This window comes from Beta vulgaris, chromosome 5 (assembly GCF_026745355.1).
Source record: "Beta vulgaris subsp. vulgaris cultivar EL10 chromosome 5, EL10.2, whole genome shotgun sequence".
NCBI lineage: Eukaryota > Viridiplantae > Streptophyta > Magnoliopsida > Caryophyllales > Amaranthaceae > Beta > Beta vulgaris.
The window spans coordinates 33,147,897-33,171,652 of NC_079206.1; the positions used below are offsets into that span (position 1 = coordinate 33,147,897).

General features: G+C 38.9%; 1 protein-coding gene and 1 non-coding gene across 2 annotated transcripts; one reads left to right on the forward strand and one right to left on the reverse strand.

Moving 5' to 3' along the window:
* Positions 1–1,610: 1,610 nt before the first annotated feature.
* LOC130591394 (uncharacterized) lies at positions 1,611–3,326 on the forward strand. The gene is made up of 2 exons (XM_057394698.1): positions 1,611–1,997; positions 2,079–3,326. The coding sequence occupies exons 1-2, from the start codon at positions 1,611–1,613 to the stop codon at positions 3,324–3,326; spliced, it is 1,635 nt and encodes a 544-aa protein (XP_057250681.1).
* An 11,360-nt stretch (positions 3,327–14,686) lies between these two features.
* Positions 14,687–14,793, reverse strand: LOC125498017 (small nucleolar RNA R71). The gene has a single exon (XR_007274789.2). It is a non-coding gene; the product is annotated as a small nucleolar RNA R71 (small nucleolar RNA).
* Positions 14,794–23,756: the final 8,963 nt, after the last annotated feature.

A 23,756-nucleotide genomic window follows, 5' to 3' on the forward strand; every position in this document is an offset into this window, starting at 1 on the left:
CTAAACAAGATATCTTCCTTCGGCTAAACGTTTGTATGTCCTTCCTTTGACGAGAGAATTTACCTAAAAGTACGTAGAGTTAAAACTCAAGTATGCAGTTAGGACAACAATACTGAACTGGTCTATATGGTGTTACGATCACTTCACTAAAAGATTCCTGATGTATGAACAAAAATTAATTACTAATATGGCACTTGAAAGGAGATTAGGATATTAGCAGAATGGTCCTAGATTTTCATTCTCTACCAATAATCTAGTGAGCTATTAGTGTTACTTTGCTAATATTCGAAGTCGACAAACAAAAAAAATATGCCCACAACTTACGGAGAGTTCCTGGAATTAGAGTGATATGGAAAACAAAAAAGAAAAAAAACTGTCACAAACTCATCGTTGACAAAAGAAATTTTGCACATTACATTAAAAATTCAATTGTACAACTTCTTAAGGATAATTTTGCCCATCTATCAACTCTCATAGAATTCTTGTCAGCAAATATAATTGCCTTCCACAGGTATATCTTTAAAAATGTGCTTATCGTCGGCGAGCATTAGGTTTTTGTGATGCTGTTGAGAGTAATATCTTGCAGACTCCTTAATGTTTTCCCCTAACTAATCTAAAAGCACACCTTTGGAATACTTGTAAGTCAATGATATGGATGCAAAGGCACTTGTTAACCATGAGCCTATTGACTTGACCATGGACACTTTAGGGTTCCAAATCAAGAACAAGAACCAAGTCTTAGCTTGTGTGCTAACATGGGACTTGGATGATGGCATGGATGGTGGCGTGGAAAGGGGTGAAGAGGAATCCTAGTTCAAGTAGGATTACTCCTTGCTTGCTACATAGAATCCTAGTTCTATTAGGATTGCTATGTTTATCTTTATGTTTTATGTTTTAATGTTTTAAAAAGATAAACATGTGACCTGTACATGTTATCTTTAGGAGTCTAATTAGGAGTCTAAAGTAAAGTAGGAGTAGGATAAGTTTATGTTTTCCTAGTTAGAATAGCATAAGTTGTACCCTATATAAGGGAGGCGTTTCTTTCAATAAAAAGTAGAGTTTATTTTGTGTTTATACATCTTCTTGATTGTTTGTGTTAAAGCTTACAATTGAAACCATTAATAACTTTTCAGGAGTGATAAGTTCTTAGTGTTAAACATCTTAATTTTCAGGAGTGATTTTAAGAGTGTTTAGAGTTTTTATTCAAGGTTTAGGAGTGTTCTTGAATAAATCCATATCCTTGTTCGAGTTCTTTACTTGTTTGTTCGAAGTTCTTGGAGTTTATATCTTCAAGATTCATATTTATACTTGATTATTAGACTTCTTGGTTTAGTAATCATATCAAGTGGTATCAGTTTTCCAGGGAGGAGAGGATAGAAAGGATTCTCATAACAAGAAAGATCCAAAGACAACGAAAGAAAGAAAGGTTTGAACATTACAAGATTTGATCTTTGGTTACCAAGAACCTATCTTGACACTTCAAGATTGTCACGACAAGGTTCAAGAAGGGGTAAACCATTCAAGATTCCACTTTGTACATCCAAGATTACATCAAGATCCAATCTTTAGGATCAAGAAAGGTGTGGGAGGTACTTGGAGACACATTAAACATGACGTCCGAGATGGACAAGCTTTCGATGGCTATGAGTGACTTGGCTCCTGCTTCAACTGAGTCACGCACACACATAAGTGAACTAGCAAAAACAACAAATGAGACACGCACACAGATGAGTGAGTTAGCAAAATCACAAGCTGAATCACGGCATCACATGGGAAGGATGGAGACAAGACTCGATGCTATTGCGGACATAATAACCAAGAAACTCAATCCTAATAGTGCGTCCTACATAGGCATACATTCGGAGGATGAAGGGGATGAAGGTGACTCAAAACCAACCAAGAACGCCTATCCAGATGATAAAGGATTGAAACTTGATGACTACACTGGTGAAGGCAAGCCTAAGGACTTGTTAGAGTGGATTCGCCAACTAGAAAAGGTGAGTGAGTATAGGGGTTTCGATGATCGAAAGAAATTCAAGGTGGCTGCAATAAGACTCACGAAATATGCTGGGATTTAGCTTGAAGGATTGCAACAAAGAGCCAAGAAAAACAAAACCAAACTATGTAGTTGGGAGAAATTGAATGGGAGGCTTAAAGATAAGTTTTTGCCGGATGATTATGAACAAAGGCAGTTCATAAAGCTTACGTCAATAAGCCAAAGTGATCTAAGTGTACATGAATACACTATGGAGTTTGAGAAGCTAGGCCTTATATGTGATATAGAAGAGAAAGAGAAGCACAAAACAGCAAGGTACATTAAAGGTTTGAATAGAAACATAGCTAGGAGGGTTGAAGTTTCTACTTACCATTCTTTCGAGGATGTGACTAAGTTAGCTATGAAGTTTGAAGAGCATGACAAAGAGGAGAAACCTAAGGGCATCTACACACCTAGGTATGATCCTAACACAAAAGGGAAGGCTACTACTTCCTATACAAGGTGGTCCGAAGGTCCTAAAACTAACACTACACCTAAGGAGGACACTACTATGGAGAAAACTAAAGTGGTCGTGCCTAAGGAGAAGTTTGAGGAGTTGAGAAAATGCTTCAAGTGTCAAGGAAGAGGACACATAGCAAGTAATTGCCCTACCAAGAAAGCACTTACCATGAGGCAATACTTAGCCTTACAAGAGGAAGAAAGCATGTATGAATTCATCCCTGAAGAGGAGCAAAGCATGGGAGAAGATGATGAAGAAGAGGATGCTTTTGCAGAAGATGATTCAAGGATTCTTGGAGTGGTTAGGCGCACCTTACATGTGGATCATACACCTAACATGGCACAAAGGGAGAATCTTTTCCATACCAGATGCAAGGTAGGTGAGTATACATGTAATGTAATAATAGATAGTGGTTCTTGCACTAATGTTATTGCAGCTGAAGTGGTGTCCAAACTCAATCTCATCACAAGGGCACACCCTAAACCCTACAAATTGAGTTGGTTAGATGATAGCACTGGCATGAGGGTGAAGAAACAAGCACTTATTTCATTCTCTATTGGAAGTTATAAAGATGAGCTATGGTGTGATATATTACCTATGAGTGCATGCCATCTTCTACTTGGAAGACCATGGCAATTTGATAGGAAGGTTATTCATGAAGGGGACACCAATGTCTATTCTGTATTAGTTGGTTCAAAAAGGGTTAGATTACATCCTCTAAACCCTACTCAAGTGGCGCCTAAACAACAACCCAAGACACCAAGTTATTTCCTAAATGCAAAAGAATTCGAGCATGAAGTAGAGAAGAGGTATGCTTATGCTTTGGTGTGAGGCAAGTGACTACAAGTATCAAGGTACATAACAATGATCAACTTGAAACTTTGATGCATGAATTCAAAGATGTTTTTCCGGAGGAGTTACCACAAGGACTTCCACCTTTAAGAGGAATAGAACATGCTATTGATCTTGTTCCTGGCGCACCATTACCTAACAAACCTGCTTATAGATGTGATCCAGTGGCTTCTAAGGAGTTACAACGCCAAATAGAAGAGCTAATTGAAAGAGGTTATGTAAGGGAAAGTATGAGTCCATGTGCTGTGCCAGCTTTTTAGTTCCTAAGAAAGATGGAACATGGAGGATGTGCATAGATAGTAGAGCAGTAAACAACATCACAGTGAAGTATAGGTTTCCTTGCCTAGATTAGGAGGATATGTTGGATGAATTACATGGTGCTTCAATCTTTTCTAAGATTGATCTTCGAAGTGGTTATCATCAAATGAGGATTAGGGAAGGAGATGAGTGGAAAACAACCTTCAAGACAAGCAAGGGTTTATGAGTGGATGGTCATGCCCTTTGGCTTATGCAATGCGCCTAGTTCCTTTATGAGGCTAATGAATGAGGTACTTCGTCCTTTCCTTAACAAATTTGTGGTTGTTTATTTGGATGATATACTAATCTATAGCAAGAGTGTGGAAGAACATTTGGCTCACTTGCGCCAACTCTTCATGAAATTAAGAGAACAAAAACTTTATGGAAAGTTAGAAAAGTGTGAGTTCCTTTTAAACAAAGTGGCGTTTTTGGGGTACATTGTGTCACAAGAAGGAGTACATGTTGATCCTGATAAAGTGAAGGCAATTTCAACTTGGATAGCACCCAAGAATGTATCTGAATGTAGAAGCTTTCATGGTTTGGCATCCTTTTATAGAAGGTTCATTCGAAACTTTTCTTCTATCATGGCACCTATCACAGAATTGATGAAGAAAGGAGAGTTTACTTGGACTTCCTTAGCACAACAAGCATTTGAAGATATAAAAGGTAAACTATGTTGTGCACCTGTTTTAGCATTACCTAATTTCCATAAACTGTTTGAAGTGGAATGTGATGCAAGTGGAGTAGGGATTGGAGCTGTTCTATTGCAAGAAAAGAGGTCAATTTCATACTTTAGTGAGAAATTGAGTGGAGCTAAACTCAATTATTCTAACTATGATAGAGAATTCTATGCCATTGTTCGTGCATTAGATCATTGGTCACATTATCTTAGACCAAAACCTTTCATCTTCATTCTGATCATGAAGCATTAAAGTACATTCATGGCCAACAAAAGCTCAATCATAGACATGCTAAGTGGGTGGAGTTTCTTCAATCATTCACATTTTCTTCAAAGTATAAAGAAGGTAAGACAAACATAGTAGCAGATGCATTGTCTAGGCGTTCCTATTTGTTAACTATTGTGGATGCACAAGTCCTAGGGTTCGAACATCTAAAGGAGTTATACAATGAAGATGTGGATTTCAAGGAGAAAATGGTTCGACAAGAAGGTCCTTATGTGTTACATGAAGGTTTTCTTTTCAAAGGAAATAAATTATGTGTGCCTAAGTGTGGTGTGAGGAGACTTCTAGTGAGAGAGGTTCATAGTGGAGGAGTTGCTGGACATTTTGGAGTGAAAAGACTCTTGATACATTACAAGAAAACTTCTATTGGCCACACATGGTAAAAGATGTTCACTTGGTGGTTACACATTGTGCTACTTGCAAAAGTCTAAGAGTACATTCCATAAAGGCTCTATACCCTTTGCCAGTTCCTCATCAACCATGGGATAGTGTGAGCATGGATTTTATAGTAGGGTTGCCTCGAACTCAAAGAGGGAAAGATGCATTATGGTGGTGTGGATCGTTTCTCTAAGATGGCTCACTTTGTTCCTATGCATAAAACTGATGATGCCTCACATGTAGCTGATTTATACTTTAGAGAGATCATTAAACTACATGGAATACCAAGGAGCATTGTATCTGATAGGGATTCTAAATTCCTAAGTCATTTTTGGAGGTGTTGTGGCGCATGCTAGGTACTAAGTTACTCTTTAGTACAAGTCATCATCCTCAAACAGATGGCAAACTGAGGTAACAAATCGCACTTGGGACTTTGCTAAGGGGATTGGTGAGTAAGACTCAAAAGGATTGGGATATCAAGCTTGCTCATGCAGAATTTGCTTATAATAGAGCACATTCTCTACTACATCTCATTCACCATTTGAGGTAGTTATGGTATTAATCCTTTACTTCCTATTGATTTTGTTGCAATGCCTAAACATGAGATACACATGGATGCAAAGAAGATGTTAGAAGCATTCAACAAAACGTGTGAACAAGTAAAGACAAGGATTGAAAAGATGAACATCCAATACAAGACAAGAGCTAACAAGGGGCGCAAACAACATAGGTTCAAGGTTGGTGATCTTGTATGGATACATTTGAGGAAGAGAGGTTTCCTAGCAAAAGGAAGAACAAGCTTATGCCTCGAGCTGATGGACCATTTGAGGTGTTGGAGTCATTGGAGATAGTGCTTACAAAATTGATTTACCAGATGAGTATGGAATGTAAGTGCTACTTTCAATGGGTGATCTATCTCCTTACTATGATGATGAGAATTTGAGGGCAAATTCTTTTGTGGAGGGGGAGAATGATATGGATGCAAAGGCACTTGTTAACCATGAGCCTATTAACTTGACCATGGACACTTTAGGGTTCCAAATCAAGAACAAGAACCAAGTCTTAGCTTGTGTGCTAACATGGGACTTGGATGATGGCATGGATGGTGGCGTGGAAAGGGGTGAAGAGGATCCTAGTTCAAGTAGGATTACTCCTTGCTTGCTACATAGAATCCTAGTTCTATTAGGATTGCTATGTTTATCTTTATGTTTTATGTTTTAATGTTTTAAAAAGATAAACATGTGACTTGTACATGTTATCTTTAGGAGTCTAATTAGGAGTCTAAAGTAAAGTAGGAGTAGTATAAGTTTATGTTTTCCTAGTTAGAATAGCATAAGTTGTACCCTATATAGGGAGGCGTTTCTTTCAATAAAAAGTAGAGTTTATTTTGTGTTTATACATCTTCTTGATTGTTTGTGTTAAAGCTTACAATTGAAACCATTAATAACTTTTCAGGAGTGATAAGTTCTTAGTGTTAAACATCTTAATTTTCAGGAGTGATTTTAAGAGTGTAGAGTTTTTATTCAAGGTTCAGGAGTGTTCTTGAATAAATCCATATCCTTGTTCGAGTTCTTTACTTGTTTGTTCGAAGTTCTTGGAGTTCATATCTTCAAGATTCATATTCATACTTGATTATTAGACTTCTTGGTTTAGTAATCATATCAGTCAATCACTAGTACCATGAGCTAAAACTCAAGAAAACATAGAGAAAGACAAAATGCATTAGATTGTATATCATGTGTACCATTTAACCACCAAACAAACACATATTGCTTACCCTGGCATACCCTATAAACTTTACCTACATAGGAAAGAATAAGATAATCAAAGTATAAATTGTATAAAGCACTAATAAATTATTAGCAAAATAAAAACAATTCAACGAACAGAATTACAACAAATTAAACTGAAAAGCCAACACTGAGTGAATAAAGAAAGTAAAAGAACTAAAATTGGATATATAAGAAAGAAAGAAATAGTAGAAAGAAGGGAATGTAGAGATTATCCGGGAATCCGCGATCGGAATTGAAGAGCTTCTCACTTTTTTTAGCCTCTTATTTCTGCCTCTGTTGCTGCAAATTGTATGAAAATATGAAAACATGAAAACTAAGCAAATCAATCAAAGACAAGCACGTAATCAAATATGAAATTATGACAAAAATTCAAAAAGCAAAGAATGAATGAGAGGAATCAGACCGAACCCTAAATTCCACTGGCATGAATAGGGACTTTGCAGTGTGCTCTGATTTCACGACTCCTAGTCCCACCACTTGAATTGCTTTTTGAACCAAAGCCTAAAACGAAAAAGAAAAGAGGAAAACGGTGAAAAACTGGAAAAAAGAGGAGAGAGACGAAGAAGATTGAGAATGAAGGGGATAGTATGAGGCACTTCCCTCCCCTTCCTTTCAAATTCCATCATCCAGACCACTTAGTCACCAATTTATTACTAAAACCATGTCTTCCTCAATAAAATATCATGCACTTTAAACGTGATAGGCCACATATGACTTAAGGAGTCAAAGCTTACTAATTTTCACCATTAATTTAGTGATGCAATAAGTAACAATATAAATATATAATTTTTAGATTATCTTTCAAAGTACTCTTTCCTTCTACCATATCCTCCCTCTATACCTATCTTTTTCTCTAATTTTTTTTAGATAGTTTAAGAAAGCCAAACTATTTTTATTTTCTCACGTTTCCCCTTTCCTTCCTAGCTCACTTTTCCTAGTTCTATCCTAACTTCTGCAATTTAGATATGAGTTTCTATCACGTGTAATTTAGATATGAGCAAACATTGATAAAAGTAGATAATCAAGAGATTCATTGAAGGAGAGATGGATAACTTGACAGAAATGGTAAAACTGTATTCATGGGTTATGCTAAAATTAAAGCTTCAACTATGGAAGAATAAATAATTTCCCTATTTGAACCAAACAAGTTTTCCACTATTCCTTTATTATGAACCGCAAAAGCACTGAATATCTGATAAATATCTCAAAATCACACATTAAACAAAACCCATCAAAGAAGAAAAAAAAGACCACAAGGGTAACCGAAGTACTTACTTTGATCAAATTGAAGGAAAGGGAGAAGTAGCCCGAATTGATCAAAATGAAGAATATACAAGTAAGAAACCCTACACAAAAGAAATGTATGAGTTTTCTAGATGTGACAGGCATTGATTAAGTTTTAACAAATAACCCATGCCTAAAGGACTATTTTTCCTAACCAACTATAAGAAAATTACTAACGTACCCACGAGTTAAACAAATTCCTTGAAAATCTAATGCATTGCTGAAGTTGTGCTCGAATATTATCAAATCTCTTTGCATGTACCATTGAACTAAGTCTATATTACTAATAATGGTCGTGCCAAACTCCCACTCTAGCTAATTAAAGCAACATTCCTGGGCTCCTCCCAAGTCTTCCCCTCCAAAGCATACACATATGATATGAAGTCATCTTTAGCAGAAGTTTTCCAAACTCCAAGTTTCATGTAATTTGTTGGAAGTATTTGTCACACTGTCTATGACAATCTTTTTAATTCTAATTTTCCTACAGTTTCTTGCATCAGAATATGAACCCTCAAATTTTCGCTCCTTTTCAATTTGCTCCAGGATTTGAACCTTCAAAATTTCCCACTTGCTCCTGAATATGACCCTAAAATTTTCGACCCAATTAAATTTTGCTAAAGATATCTAAACCAGATATTAGTTTCTTAAATTTACTCCCAACTTTTTTCTGATATTTGGGAAAACGTTATTAGAATAAGACTTGTCATGGCAAGACAAAAGGATTACAAGTCTAGCAAAAGGTTTTGGTGACAATTAAAAGATCAAGCTAGCTCTTTCAACATAAAAGGAATTGGGGGAGGGAAACGAAGGAAGAAGGGAATTTTGATCAAATAGGGAAGTTAGTAAAACACATAGGGATTTTTTAGGGTGCATTAATTGAATGTTAGATTAGCAAAATTAATCATGTAAGTACGGATTAGCTGTTAAAAATAAAATTGGTGCATGTTGACATTTATCAAACCATAAGGTCACTTTAAAAAGTAAAAATATCATATTTCCACCATGTAGAAAAAACAATACCATAGGGTCACCATTTAGAATTTCCCTTTATAGATTTATTGTCATTTTAGATAGTTTTCTCATGTCTGAGAATTAATGGATTTGTCTGTTTTTTGTCCCTAGTGCTGATATGCTTCTTAAACTCAAGAAAGTTTCGTAAGTAGAAGGTGAATTAGAAGGCAAATTATCTCTACTGAACTTTCCCATTTTTCCTGCTATACAAGGAAGCAAAAATATAGCCAACAAGAATTAAAAAAAGAAACATGTTATGACGGTAAAACATTAAGAAACAAGTTTATTTTGTGATCAATTGATAATTTATTGTACCAACTTGGAGTCCAAATCTGTTTAGCTTACTTATGAATGATAAATTAATGATGTTGAAATCTAATTTTTAAAATTGTTGTTGCTTGAATATTAATTGCCTTTCTAACAACAACGAGATATATGTAATAAGCCTTCAATTAGATGAAATAATCTCCATCAGAAGTGAATTGTGTACCTCTATTGCAAAGTATCAAAGAAAAATTAACAATATATATACTGGAGGTAATAATCCTGTTTCTGAGGGAGGGCCGGGGGTATGCAGAGGAAAACCAGAAATCAATTGACCTTCTTCGGGTTGATGAGGAAAGTTGAGCAAAGCTCTAATTATTGCAAAGTATCAAAGAAAGTTAAGCAAAGTTGATGAGGAAAGTTGAGCAAAGCTCTAATTATCTAGCTGCCGCCGGAGCCATTAAATCCTCTTATAAAAAACGCCAATACTCTAAATTTCACTATACTTTTCTTTCCAGCAGCTTATAATTTATTAAAACTTCCTTTTAACATACTTAAACATGCTTAAAATTCATAAGTTTAATCAATTTCATAGTTTATACCATGCTACTATGATTTTCCAATCTTCAACACCCTAAAAATCAATGCTTTGATGATTAAAATTTCAATTTAAACATAATAATCAAATCTGAATTTTTATTCTTCCAATACATAATTTCTATAATCATAGATTCATCATTAAAACATTAAATTAAAACTTCTAATCATAATTAGTACTAAAATAAATCATAAAAACATAATCTTTAATTAAAACTTGAGGAAGAAGAAAAGTAATCAAACCAACACAAGAAGAAGAACAAGGGCAGGATCTCCGGTTACAAGACAGCAGCACGCAGACAGCCAGTGGTGGTCGGCGGTGGTGGAGTTGTGTAATTTCTTGTGGAGGAAGAAAATATTTCTTGGAAAAGAAGAAAAGAAGAAGAAGAGGAAAAACGTGAAGAGAGAAAGAAACTAAGGTGGTCGGCTTTGTTGTGAGGGAGGAGAGAGAAAAAGTTTTGTGTGGGTAAAATATTTGGGTTCAAGGTATTTTAGGTATGTTTTCCTTTTGGATTTAGGAAAAGGCAATTGGGTTTTAAGTAGGATTGAATGATGAATAGGGTTGATGATTTAATACTCCTAACATCACTAGAAGTTTTTTTCCTGGTCCAATTAGTATTTGGATTCCTCAAGCCCATTAAAAATCCTTTTTCGAATCCAAATAGCATTTTAAATATTTTTCAAAGCATGCCTTAATAAAATATTTTAACTTCCTTAAATCCTTAAAATAATTCCTTTCACTTTCAAAATAGTTAACCTTCTAAATAAATAAGTTATTTTAAACTAAATTATATGTAAATATAAATATATATATATACTAAAATATATTTATAAAATCTATAAATTTACGGGGAATTACACACAATATGCCAAAATTTATGATAAAAAAAAGCACATAACGTCAATTTCGGGAGTTTTGTTCGGGTGCATTCGGAAAAGAGCATCTCGTATCTCTTCGGCATTTGCCTCGGCAGTATGTCTCACATTTGCCACATCATTGACCTTCACCGAAATCCTAGTAAGCGCATCATCAAAATTGTGGGGGCGAGATGATGAGAATATTCTGCCAAAGTAGTCCGACATTATTTTTCCCACCTCCTGTTCATTCGAACTCCACCTCCCTACATCATCTTTTAGCTTCAAAATCATATTGCGACGTTTCCGCTGACTAGATTTATGATGAACTTAAAAGGTGTTCTTATCTCCATCCTTCATCTCATTTGATCTAGCTCTAGCGTGCCAATACGAGTCATGGAGGCGGTGCAACTCATCCAATTCCAACACAATCTCCTTTCACTTTGCAATCATAATCCCATCTGGCGCTTTGCTTTGCCACAACTCTAACTCTTCCTCTTTCAGTTTTATTCGTTTTTTCACATCTCCAAAAGTAGATGACGCTCACCCACTTAATGTCGTTGCAAAACTCTCCACCTTTTTCCCCACACTCGCAATACTCATGTAACACCCCCGTCGACTCGAACCCTTCTTCATCTAGTAAAAAAACTTGATATGGGGGAAAAATCCACGATAGTTCGACTCGACTCGAGATGCTACCGCCGCACTTGTCTCCTTGAAAATTAATGCAAGGCTAGATTGAAGCATACTAATATCAAATTAATTCAACCTTACAACCAAGTAAGTTGTTCACTAAATATTACTAATACTTAAGTGTTTCAGAGTTCCAACGAAAGCTAAATCATAAACTAAGTGGATGACAACTCTAAATGATCTCCCATTGGTTCCCCTGTCGATCACCACCTGCACAAATACATTGAGAAGAAACAAGAGAGACAAGCTTCCAAAAATCAGAAAAACTGAGTAATTCCAACTCCATCCCGTAAAATACTTAAGTTGAAAAGACTTTGTAAAATAGTAGGTTAATAGGTTTAGAAGTCATAATACATATACACATATATACACACTTAATAGTTAATTCAATTAATCCAGTTATTCAATAAGAGAAAAGAGAACGCCAGTAAGTCAGGGTCAATCCCCTATAACCACTTACTTCAACATTGTAGGTTGGGGTCAATCTGCTGTAACCACCTACGGATAACATAATGGCCATAATAACAGAGTCCCTAGTGTGCACACTTCTACTACTTGGATCACAACAAGATAGAAGGAAGACAAGTAATAGAAAATCAGCTTTTAACAAGATAAACCTGTAGGGGGCGCTGAACCTCCCATACAGGGCAACCTATTCATCATTTCCCTCCGATATTTCACTTTGAGTGATTAACAACTTTTAATTCAAGTCATCACATAAAACATATATGCATTCCCTCATAGCAGGAGTAGTAGTAGTAGTAGTAGTAGTAGTAGTAGTAGTAGTAGTAGTAGTAGTAGTAGTAGTAGTAGTAGCAGCAGCAGTAGTAGTAATAGTAGCAGTAGTAGTAGCAGTAGCAGTAGCAGTAGCAGTAGCAGCAGCAGCAGCAGCAGCAGCAGCATTAGCAGTAGAAGTAGCAGCAGCAGTAGCAGCAGCAGCACAGTAGCAGCAGCTAGCAACAGTAGCAGCATCAGTAGTAGTAGCAGCAGCAGTAGCAGCAGCAGCAGTAGCAGCAGCAGCAGTAGTAGCAGTAGTAGCAGCAGTAGCAGTAGTAGTAGCAGTAGTAGTAGCAGTAGCAGTAGTAGTAGTAGCAGTAGCAGTAGTAGTGATGAGTCATATTAATATAGGCATTTCATGATGCATTTAGGTTGCATTTTAGGATCATTTAGTTGCATTCTTAGTCCATAATTGCATATAGTTACTTAACTTGAGAAGATATTACTCTTGTGTGTGTTTTCGGTGTTTTTGATAGTTTTCAGGTATTGAGAACACAATTGGAGTATTATTGGACAAGCTTAAGCATGAGAAGCATCTAGGAAGGAGCTAAGTCAAATGAGAAGTCCAAAGGGCATCTTCAAGTCGGATTGCAACTCAAACATAGCGGAAACGTATTAAAAGAAGTATGAAATTGAGTCATGTGCACTCTTTTGATCATAACTTATTATCCAGAGATCGGAATTCAGTGATTCCAGTGGGGTTGGAAACTAGACTTGAAGAGCTTTCCAACGGTATATTACACGCCCCGATACGACTTCTAGTTTGGGAGATATGGTCTTTGCAGGCCGAAAACCCGCGGCCGCGGGTTATTCCGGGTTTCCTAGTCGAATAAGGCTTTATCTTTTGACGAATTGACTCTATTTTTCAGTTGTTTTAGGAAATAGAAAGGTATAAAGACTCAAGGGAATATTATTATTTCCTACTTATTTTCTATTTTGTTTTTCCATAATTAATTCATTAAAGATTGAACTCTTTTTCTCTCAATTATTGAAGAACCCTAGTTTTGCTTTTTCCCCAATTACATTGAATTTTCAATAGAAGCTTTGATTTTTGCAAGATTGGTTCTACAATTGGTATTATTTCTTTCCTCTTTTTATTCCTATTCAATCCTTTATTATTAATTCATGTTTGCTTATTTAATTATGAATATGTTTTCCCCAATTATGATTGAGTAGTCTATTTCTAGGGTTTAGGGGGATCCATGATCAATTAGGAAGGGATGTTTATTAAAGTATTGATTTTTATTGATGCATGTTGATTCCTATTGAATGTTTTTATGTCTTATTCAATCCAATTTGGCCAGATTTGATTGTTATAGTGTTGCAATATTAGGTTATGCGCCGAGAGGTATAAACTTGATATTAAGGCTAGTTTCAATAGGTAGAATTGGTGTTAATAAATTGCGAGAGCCTGTTAATATCGTTCTATGCTTGATTTAGACTTGAGAGAGCGAATCAATCTGTTAACTGCATTATTAATTGTTGATTTTGTATGTTTCATCCGAAAGATTGATCATTGGTGAACCTATGCCCTAGACTTTTTATTTTTGATAATTCTTGATATAGTTATAGTCTAGTTTAGTATAATTACTCACAAACACTCGTTCCTATACTCTAGATTTGACTGACAATTAGGAAAAGAACACTGTTTCTCTGTGGATTCGACCCTACTTCCCTGACTACTATTTGTTAGAGGACTTTAGGATTACTTTTGATAAGGTGATACGACTTTAGCCTGTCAAAATTTGGCGTTGTTGCCGGGGAAACGGTTTTGTTCCATTTTCTTTAATTGTTTTAGAGTCTAGATTATATACTCTCGTCTCAGAGAACACTTGTTCTTTGGGACAAAATCTCTTAATTGTTTGTTCTTTAGTTCTTCTATGCGCAGGAGTTTGAGTTCAGATTGCCTACAATTTGATCCTGAAATCGAAAGATCCTTTCATAGACAAAGAACTTTTCCAGACAGTTGCGAGATAATCCAAGGGAAGATAATCCTTTGGATTCTGACTCTGATTCTACCAGCATTGTCTCTATTGCTCCACCAGAATCAGAGATGGCTCGGAGGCTTACTGATTTTTCCCAACCCTCTTTGGCTGAACTTCCCAAGAGCAATCAAATGCCTGAAATCGAAGCTGTAAATTTCGAGATCAAACCTGCATTGCTAAACATGATCGAAAGAAAACAATTTGGTGGTGGACCTAATGAAGACCCCAATCTTCATTATCAAGATTTCTGCCAATATTGCTCTACCATTAAGCAGCAGGGAGTGACACAAGATCAGATTCGGGAGATTCTTTTCCCATTTTCACTTCGAGACAAGGCAAAGATGTGGTACAATGGGATTAATCGAGCCACTCTTGGGATCACTGATTGGAATACCTTGGCTCTAGCTTTCTACAGAAAGTACTACCCTCCAGAGAAGACTGCTAGGTTGCGTAGTCAGATTACAAACTTCACCCAAGGGACTGATGAGTCTTTACATGAGGCATGGGAAAGATTTAAAGATCTTCAGAGAGAATGTCCCCATCATGGTCTACAAAAATGGTTCCTAGTTCAGGGATTCTACAATGGTTTGGGGAACAACTCGAGACTTATCCTTGACTCTGCAGCAAATGGGAGATTCATGAAACTAGAAATTGATGCTGCACATGATTTGATCGAGGAGTGGCTATCCACAACTCTCAATATGGTAATCCTCGAGGACTAGCTAACAAGGGTGGAAAGCATGAGATAGATTCTATATCCCTATTAGCTGCACAGATGAATGCCATCAGCAATAAACTTGACAATATGCAGCTCTCCTCTCCTGCAAGTGTTGCTGCTTTGGGTACTACCTCCGAGATTATGTGTGATAATTGTGGCATAGTTGGACATTGGGCACAAGAGTGTCGGAGTTCTCTCGAACAAGTTAATGCTTTTCAAGCATATCGGCCGAACAACCCATACTCCAACACATACAATCCAGGGTTGAGAAATCATCCTAACTTGTCTTACAAGAGCACTAATGTCCTGAATCCTCCTGCACCACAACCACAAGCACAACAATTGAACCAGAGGTACTACCAACAACCTTCCCAACACCTCCTGGTTTCTCTAGACCACCTTTCAATCCATCTCAACAAGCACCTCCTGCCGATCCAATGATGGTTGAGATGAGAAACATGATGCTACAAATGCAAAAGGATCGACAAGCTGACAAGGCACAAATTGAGTCCATTCTTGCTCACAATAAGATGTTGGAGAATCAGTTGGCACAATTGGCTACTTCGAACTCTACTCGACAACAAGGTGCTCTTCCAGCACAACCTGTTCAGCCTACAGATTCGGCAAATGCCATCACTCTCCGAAGTGGTTCTCACTACAATGGACCACCCATGCCTATTGATGATACTTTGAGTGTGAAAATGATAAGGAACAGGTCCCAGCTGAAGCTAAAAATGATAAGGAGAACTTTAAGCAAGCCACTGAACATGAAGAGACCAATGAAGCCAAAAAGCCTGCTATTGAGGTTCCTCCTATCAAACTTCCTTTCCCCAATCGTCACCTCAAGAGTAAGCTGGACAAGCAATTTGGTAAGTTTTTGGAAGTCGTCAAGAATCTTCAGGTAACAGTTCCTTTCACGGAATTAATTACTCAAGTGCCTGCTTATGCTAAATTTATGAAAGATATCTTGACTAGGAAAAGGGCTTTTAACGAGGTGGAGACAGTTGCTTTTACTGAAGAATGTAGTGCCATTTTACAAAATAAATCTCCACCAAAATTAAAAGACCTGGTAGTTTCTCTATACCTTGTCACATTGGTAGTTTGTTCATTGATAAAGCTTTATGTGATTTGGGGGCTAGTGTGAGTGTTATGCCATTGTCTGTTTCCTCAAAATTGAATATGGGAAGTTTGAAAGTTACCAATATTACTCTACAAATGGCCGACCGTTCTGTTAAATACCCCCTAGGTATTTTAGAGGATGTACCTGTTAGAGTAGGTAAATTTTTTATTCCCGTGGACTTTGTTGTACTTGATATGGAGGAAGATAGGCAAATTCCAATCATTTTGGGTAGGCCATTCCTTCATACTGCTGGTGCCGTCATTGATGTGAAAAATGGTAAGCTTACACTATCTGTTGGAGATGATGAGGTCACTTTTAATCTGAGCACTGCTTTGAAAAGTCCTATGCTAGAGGAAAAGTGCTATAGTATTGATGTGGTTGATGTAATTTGCCATGATAACATGCCCCAAGCTCTCTATGGAGATCCCTTGGAGGCGGTACTTTGTCTTGATTCTTCCACAGGTGATGGCAGTATATGGAGCAATGAAGTAGATGCTATTGAGAGGATGCTAGCAAGTGAAGAATCTGACCTTGATGGATGCCAACAGGTAAAGAGGTTCGATCGATCTGTGTTAATGTTGAGGTAAAGAAACCCGACCTTAAACCTCTCCCCTCTCACTTGAAGTATGTCTTTTAGATGAGCAAGAGTTAGATCCTGTAATTGTCAGTGCTGCACTCGATGATAGCCAACTTTCCAAACTTCTAGTTGTTCTGAAAAATCACAAGAAGGCTATAGGGTACAGTATTGATGATTTGAAGGGTATTAGCCCCGATTTTTGTATGCACAGGATACACCTCGAGGATGACCATAAGCCATGCATTCAACCACAAAGGAGATTGAACCCAAACATGCAGGAAGTGGTCAAGAAAGAGGTGATGAAACTACTCGATGCAGGTATTATCTACCCTATTGCTGACTCTAAGTGGGTAAGTCCTGTCCAAGTAGTACCAAAAAAGGTGGCATGACTGTTGTGAAAAATGAAAAGAATGAGTTAATCCCTACTAGAACTGTGACTGGATGGCGTATGTGTATAGACTATAGGAGACTCAACATGGCCACTAAAAAGGACCACTTCCCTCTACCTTTTATTGACCAAATGCTTGAACGGTTGGCTTGTCATAAATATTTTGCTATTTGGATGGGTATTCAGGTTTCTTCCAAATTCCCATTCATCCTGATGATCAAGAAAAGACCACATTCACATGCCCTTATGGCACTTTTGCATATCGTAGAATGCCCTTTGGTTTGTGTAATGCCCCTGCCACCTTTCAACGCTGCATGATGAGTATTTTTCTGAGTTCATCGAGTCTATCATGGAAGTCTTTATGGATGATTTTAGTGTGTATGGTTCCACGTTCGATACATGCTTAGTTAATCTCACTAAAGTCCTGAAAAGATGTGAAGAGTGTCATTTGGTCTTAAACTGGGAAAAGTGTCATTTCATGGTGACTGAAGGAGTCGTCTTAGGCCATATTGTTTCGATAGGGGCATCCAAGTTGATCGAGCTAAGGTCCAAGTGATTGAGCAATTACCCCCACCAGCTAATGTTAAAGGGGTACGAAGCTTCCTTGGTCATGCGGGATTTTATCGCCGTTTTATCAAGGATTTTTCGAAAATTGCTAAACCACTGACCCAACTCCTTCTTAAGGATGCTCCATTTGTTTTTACTGATGAGTGTCTTGAGTCTTTTGACAGGATCAAGCAAGCTTTAATAACTGCACCTATTATCCGCTCTCCGATTGGGAACTCCCTTTCGAGATAATGTGTGACGCCAGTGATTATGCGGTTGGAGCAGTACTTGGTCAACGTAAGGATAAGGTCTTGCATGCAATCTACTACGCTAGCAAGACATTGGACGAGGCTCAAGTCAACTATGCTACTACAGAAAAGGAGCTTTTGGCTATTGTCAATGCTTTAGAGAAGTTCAGATCTTATCTGATTGGCTCTAAATTATTATCTACACTGATCATGCTGCTTTGAAGTACCTTCTCTCTAAGAAGGAAGCTAAGCCTCGGCTCATTCGATGGATTCTCTTACTCCAAGAGTTCGACATAGAAATTCGTGATAAGAAGGGCGCAGAGAACGTAGTTGCAGACCACCTGTCAAGGATCAGGCATGAAGATGGTATGAACTCAACTCCTATAGATGATTCTTTTCCTGACGATCATTTATATGCAGTCACAGCAAGATTCCTTGGTTTGCCGACTACGCAATTACTTGGTAGGCGGTGTGATACCTCCTGATATGTCCTACCAACAGAAGAAAAGGTTCCTCCATGATGTTAAATTCTACTTTTGGGATGATCCTCACTTGTTTCGTGAATGTTCAGATGGTCTTTTTCGAAAATGTGTACCTGAATGGGAGGTCAATGGAGTCCTGAATCGCTGCCATAACTCACCTTATGGAGGGCATCATGGCCCTTCCAGGACTGTTGCAAAGCTCCATGAGTCGGGTTTCTTTTGGCCGACAATGTTCAAGGATGCACAGTCTTTCATCATGTCATGTGACGCTTGCCAGAGGACCGGCAATATTTCGAGAAGGCATGAGATGCCCCAAACGGTATTCTAGAAGTTGAAATCTTCGATGTTTGGGGTATTGACTTTATGGGACCGTTCCCCTCCTCAATGGAAATTGCTACATATTGGTTGCTGTGGATTATGTCTCTAAGTGGGTTGAAGCCGTGGCATCTCCTACTAAGGTTCTAAGGTAGTCATAGCTTTGTTCAAGAAGATCATATTTCCGAGGTTTGGGGTCCCACGAGCTGTGATTAGTGATGGAGGCTCCCATTTTCATGAACGACATTTAGACACCCTTTTGAAGAAATATGGAGTCTACCATCGTACTGGATTAGCATACCATCCTCAAACAAGTGGGCAAGTAGAGGTTTCAAACCGCGAAATTAAGTCCATTCTTGAGAAGGTAGTTGCAAGGTCTAGGAAGGATTGGAGCACGAAATTAGATGACACACTCTGGGCTTACAGAACTGCATTCAAGACGCCCATTGGTACTTCACCGTATAGGCTTGTGTATGGGAAAGCGTGTCACCTCCCCGTTGAATTAGAATATAAAGCTTTTTGGGCGATCAAGGAGCTTAATATGGATCAAAAGCTTGCGGGGGAGAAACGTCTTCTACAAATCAATGAGGCTTGATGAGTTTCGGTTGCTAGCGTATGATAGTGCACGAGTATACAAGGAGAAAACCAAGAAGTGGCATGACAAAAAGATCCTCCCTCGGGAGTTCAAGATTGGAGATAAGGTTTTACTCTATAACTCTAGGCTAAAAATCTTTCCTGGAAAGTTAAAGTCTAGATGGTCAGGCCCTTTCACAGTTACCAGAGTGAACATGTTCGGTTCTGTCGAGATTATGAACGAAAAAGGTGAAAGTTTCAAGGTGAATGGTCAACGTCTGAAGTTGTACTATGAAGGCGCTCCTGTGGGTCTAGTTGAGGTACTCTACCTCCAAACACCTACCTCTACTAGTCATTGAAAATAGGTAAACGGTCGTGCGGGACCTGCATAAACCAGCGCTATTCGGGAGGCAACCCGAATCTCTAACTCTTCTTTTTCCTTTTACTCTTCATTGATCTAAACAAAAAGAAAAGAACAAAAATATTTGCCTATTGAATTCAATTTATTTTTAATTTTTTGTGTGTTTTTTGAATTCACTTGAATTCGTTTCTTAATTTTTAGTTCAGTTAGTTTCTTTTAGTTTTTGAATTCACTTGAATTCCATCTGCATTTTTTTATTTTTATTAGACTAACCATGCTAACAAGTGTTGTTTAGTGGTTTTGGTGTGCTAGTTTTGAACCAGGTGAAAGCACGAGCTCCAACATGCACCCGCGGGAATTCACGACCACTCTCCTCCATTTTCCTCCAGCCCGCGGGGTCTAACCTGCGCCCGCGGCCAGCCACATCCCCTCCCTAACCCTTGTTCTGTCAGCCCGCGGGTTTTAGCCTGCGCCCGCGGGGTCCTCTCGACATCGCAGCTACCCACGCCCCCCAAATCCACATATAACCCGCGCCCGCAGACCCACACCTCCCCCCATTCGTAAAGCTGCTGTCCGCCCACGGGATATACCCCGCGCCCGCGGGTCTTCGAACTCCCCTACACCCAACCAACGACACCCAACCCAACATCATAAAAAATTAATAAAAAAAAAACGGCCACCAAACAACCTCTCCACCCTCCAACACCCTCGACCCCACACCCTCTCTCACCAGCCTCCGACGACCGGCAACCCTCCGACCACCCCCGACCGCGCCGGCGCACCGACGCCCCGTTCTCGGCCCTCTACACCTTTCGAACTCCTCACAAAGAAACCCCCCCCCACTCGACCCTCGCCACTCACCCTACCCCCTCTCGACCGCCGGGCGTCGCGACTCCTCCCGACCCGCCGGCGACGCAAACCTCCGCACCCCCCACACAGCCACTTTCCCCCTTTTCTTTTTCCATTCACATCATCTCCAAACCCTAACCTTTCTCATTGAATTGGGGTTTCTTCTTGAAGGTGCTTTGAAATTTCAATTGGGACTCTTGGACACATACTTGGATTTCCTCAATCAAGTCTCCTACATCAATCAATCGTGTACTTCACGTGGTAGTAAGTTTTCGATTTGTTCACTTTCGTTCCGAATTTTGAACCATTATTGTTTGTGCTTACTACTCATTTTTGATCCTTGGTTGCTATTCAAGTTGTTTATTGTTGATCAATCTTGATTGTGGTTTCGATTGTGTTGAATTTCTAATTGCAATTACCAATATATTGGGTCCCTTGGTGGCGAAGTTTAGTTGAGATTGGATTGATGGGTATTACATCAGTTGTGTGGTGATTCTTGTGAAGTTGTGATTGTTTTGTGGTGATTGGTCTTGGTTGTATGTTCAAAAGCGTCATGAGATCCTCCACGAGAGTCTTGTCTAAGCCAAAACCCATCTACAATCCCAATGAACACTCACACAAAATACAAAAGAAAACCCCCTCCAAACCACCTTCAAAGGCTTCCACAACTTCAAAATCCAAAGCATCTAAAGCCACAACTTCTAAATCCACCACTTCTAAAGCCACCACATCCATTCCACCCCCTCCACCTTCACCCCCACTCTCACCCTCCACTTCCCAAACGCGCCTTGCTACACTCCAAAAGCGCACCATCGCCCCAACCCTCTATTTCTCTCTGAATGCCGTGACTAAGATGGCTTTGATTGGGCTTTTGAGTACATTGAGCAGACACATCATTGGGGCCGAGTATTCCGATTGAACGAGCGGATTTATCCTGAGCTCGTAGTTGAATTTCTGGATTCCCTTGCAGTGGGAACGTCGAAAGGTGATGTCGTATTCACCCTTGAGGGTACCGAGCATATCATGTCCTGGGATGAGATAAATATTCTGTTTGGTTGGCCTACAGGGGGGCATGTTGGTCCATCTACCTTCATGCAATTCCAAGATGGCTCCAGTTGTGATAAATTTGATCCCATCTCCTTTTGGAAGCAGATTACTGGGCGTTCTGATTGGGCATCGGGTTCTAGCAAGTCCTCATCTATTGGTTGTCCTGCTCTTCGCATTCTTCACCGCTTTATACTTCAACTTTTCCGTCCCAAAGCGGAATCAGGGCAAGTTACTCTACAAGATTTGAAACTTCTGTGGTTTCTTTCTATGTCTCCCGCGACTGTGCACGGCAAAGTGAACTTTGCCAAGTTTCTTATGGGTGGATTCCTTTGGGAGTGGGATGTTAAAAAGGGTGATATCTCCATGGGTGGATTTGTTTCTGTGTTTGCTCTGGATAGAGGCATCGATTTAGCCTCTAAAGTGACTTCTTCCTCCACCAACCTCCTTAACACCACCGCTATGGATCGATATGGATGGCTCGTCCACCAAGCTAAGAACAGGTATTTATGGTTCGTTAAGCCTTGTCATTCCATAGAAAAGTGCATCGTCTACGATATTCTACCTAATGCTCATCCTCAGGATTCTAGTGTTTGGTTGTGGAATCCCCGTGCTATCTCTGAAACTATAGAGGTAGGCGGCAAGGTTCAGGGGACGTTCCCGTGCCCTCAGTGTGTTGCATTATCAGCCCCAGCAGCTGTCATCTCCGAGGACCCCTTGTCCAGCACTACTGTGTCTCCTGAGAGCATGGAAGCCTGTTTCAGTCGCTTCATGAGTTCTTTTGCATCATTTCAGACGACGATATTATCTCGTCTCGAGACTGTTGAGCGTCATATGGAGGACCTTCGTGCCGAGGTCCGTGATCTACGTCGGCCGCTAGACGCTTCTGGCCCCATCGCTTCTGGCGTCGACTCTACTCCTGAGCCATCCTCGATGGACGAAGCTCCCGTTGTGTGAGATTTCCTTTTTCCCTTTCCTTACTTTCTACACAGTGAGACACTGTGCTGTATTTAGCTTGGGGGAGGGATATTCTATCCTTTATTGCTTTCTAGTGTAGTTTTTATTACTTTGTAGTTGTTACACGCTTTTGCCTGTTCATTAGGAATAGGATTTTACATGTAACCAAAAAAAAATGTACTGCTTTCTTAGTTGCATCATAGTTGCATTTTAGCTAGCTCATTTCATTTTAGTTTTCATCTATGGGACTATTGTTGGCACACCTTCGAGAACTTTGTGGATATCTCTACTACAGCTCTTCAGCTTTGTTGTATAGTGGTTTCATGATTCTTCATAGCATAATTGTGATACGATTGATTGGCTGTGGTAAGACTGTTTGATCTCTCTGGCTGGCTTTAACTTTACTATGCAGACAAAATTGACCCATGTGAGCTTCTGTGCCTAATAAACTAACGAATCTGTGTCAGTTATGTTCTTTCATGAGTGATTAGTTCCTCAGTTGATGTATTGATCTTGATTTTGACCTGGTACATCCTTGATACTTGATTGTGTACACTATTTGATATGATTGAGGCGTTCATTTCATGATTTTAGCTCCAGAGTTCTAGTTTACATATTTCCCGTCTCTAGCCCCGCTGAGCTTTCATGACCTTTGCTTGCTACTTTCACCCATATTACAACCCTTAACCTCATTTGATTATTGTCCCAAGCCTAGCTTGGGGGAGCAAGTGTTAGTTTTGGTCATACTGTATTACATGGATGTAGTAAATGCGTGGTTTTGTTGAAGGAAAGTGTTATTAATGAGCTTTATCATCGAATTCGAATTTGGTTCAAAGAGATTTTGGCAATATGAAAAGAATGAAGAAAAAGAAATGAAAGAACAAAGAAAGTGAACATATTTTGAAAGAAAAGTGAAAAGGTTAACAATGGGTTACTATGCATGAAAGATATTGTGGTGATATTTTGGTAATGATGGTGTTATATGAAGTTATGAATGCCTTGTTAGGCCGTTTTACATTGATATTTGCCCCCCTTCTTGGCTTTTCCACCACATTTCCCAAAATATGATCCATACCCTTAACCCTAGCCTCATTACAACCCTTGAAAGTCCTCTTGATCTTTGTGTGTTACATTTTTCGTGTTGAAAGTGAGTCAAAAGGTCAAAGTTAAAGAGTACTGCTTCTTCTGAGTTGATATATATAGGTTGAGATCGTTGAGTGTCATTGATTTATGCCCTAAACACAAGAGAGTATTAGTTCACATACCTATAGTGAGGTCTGTCAAGTTTTGTTAAGTCCGGCTTGGGGGAAAGGGTTGTGGTAAGATTGTTGAGTT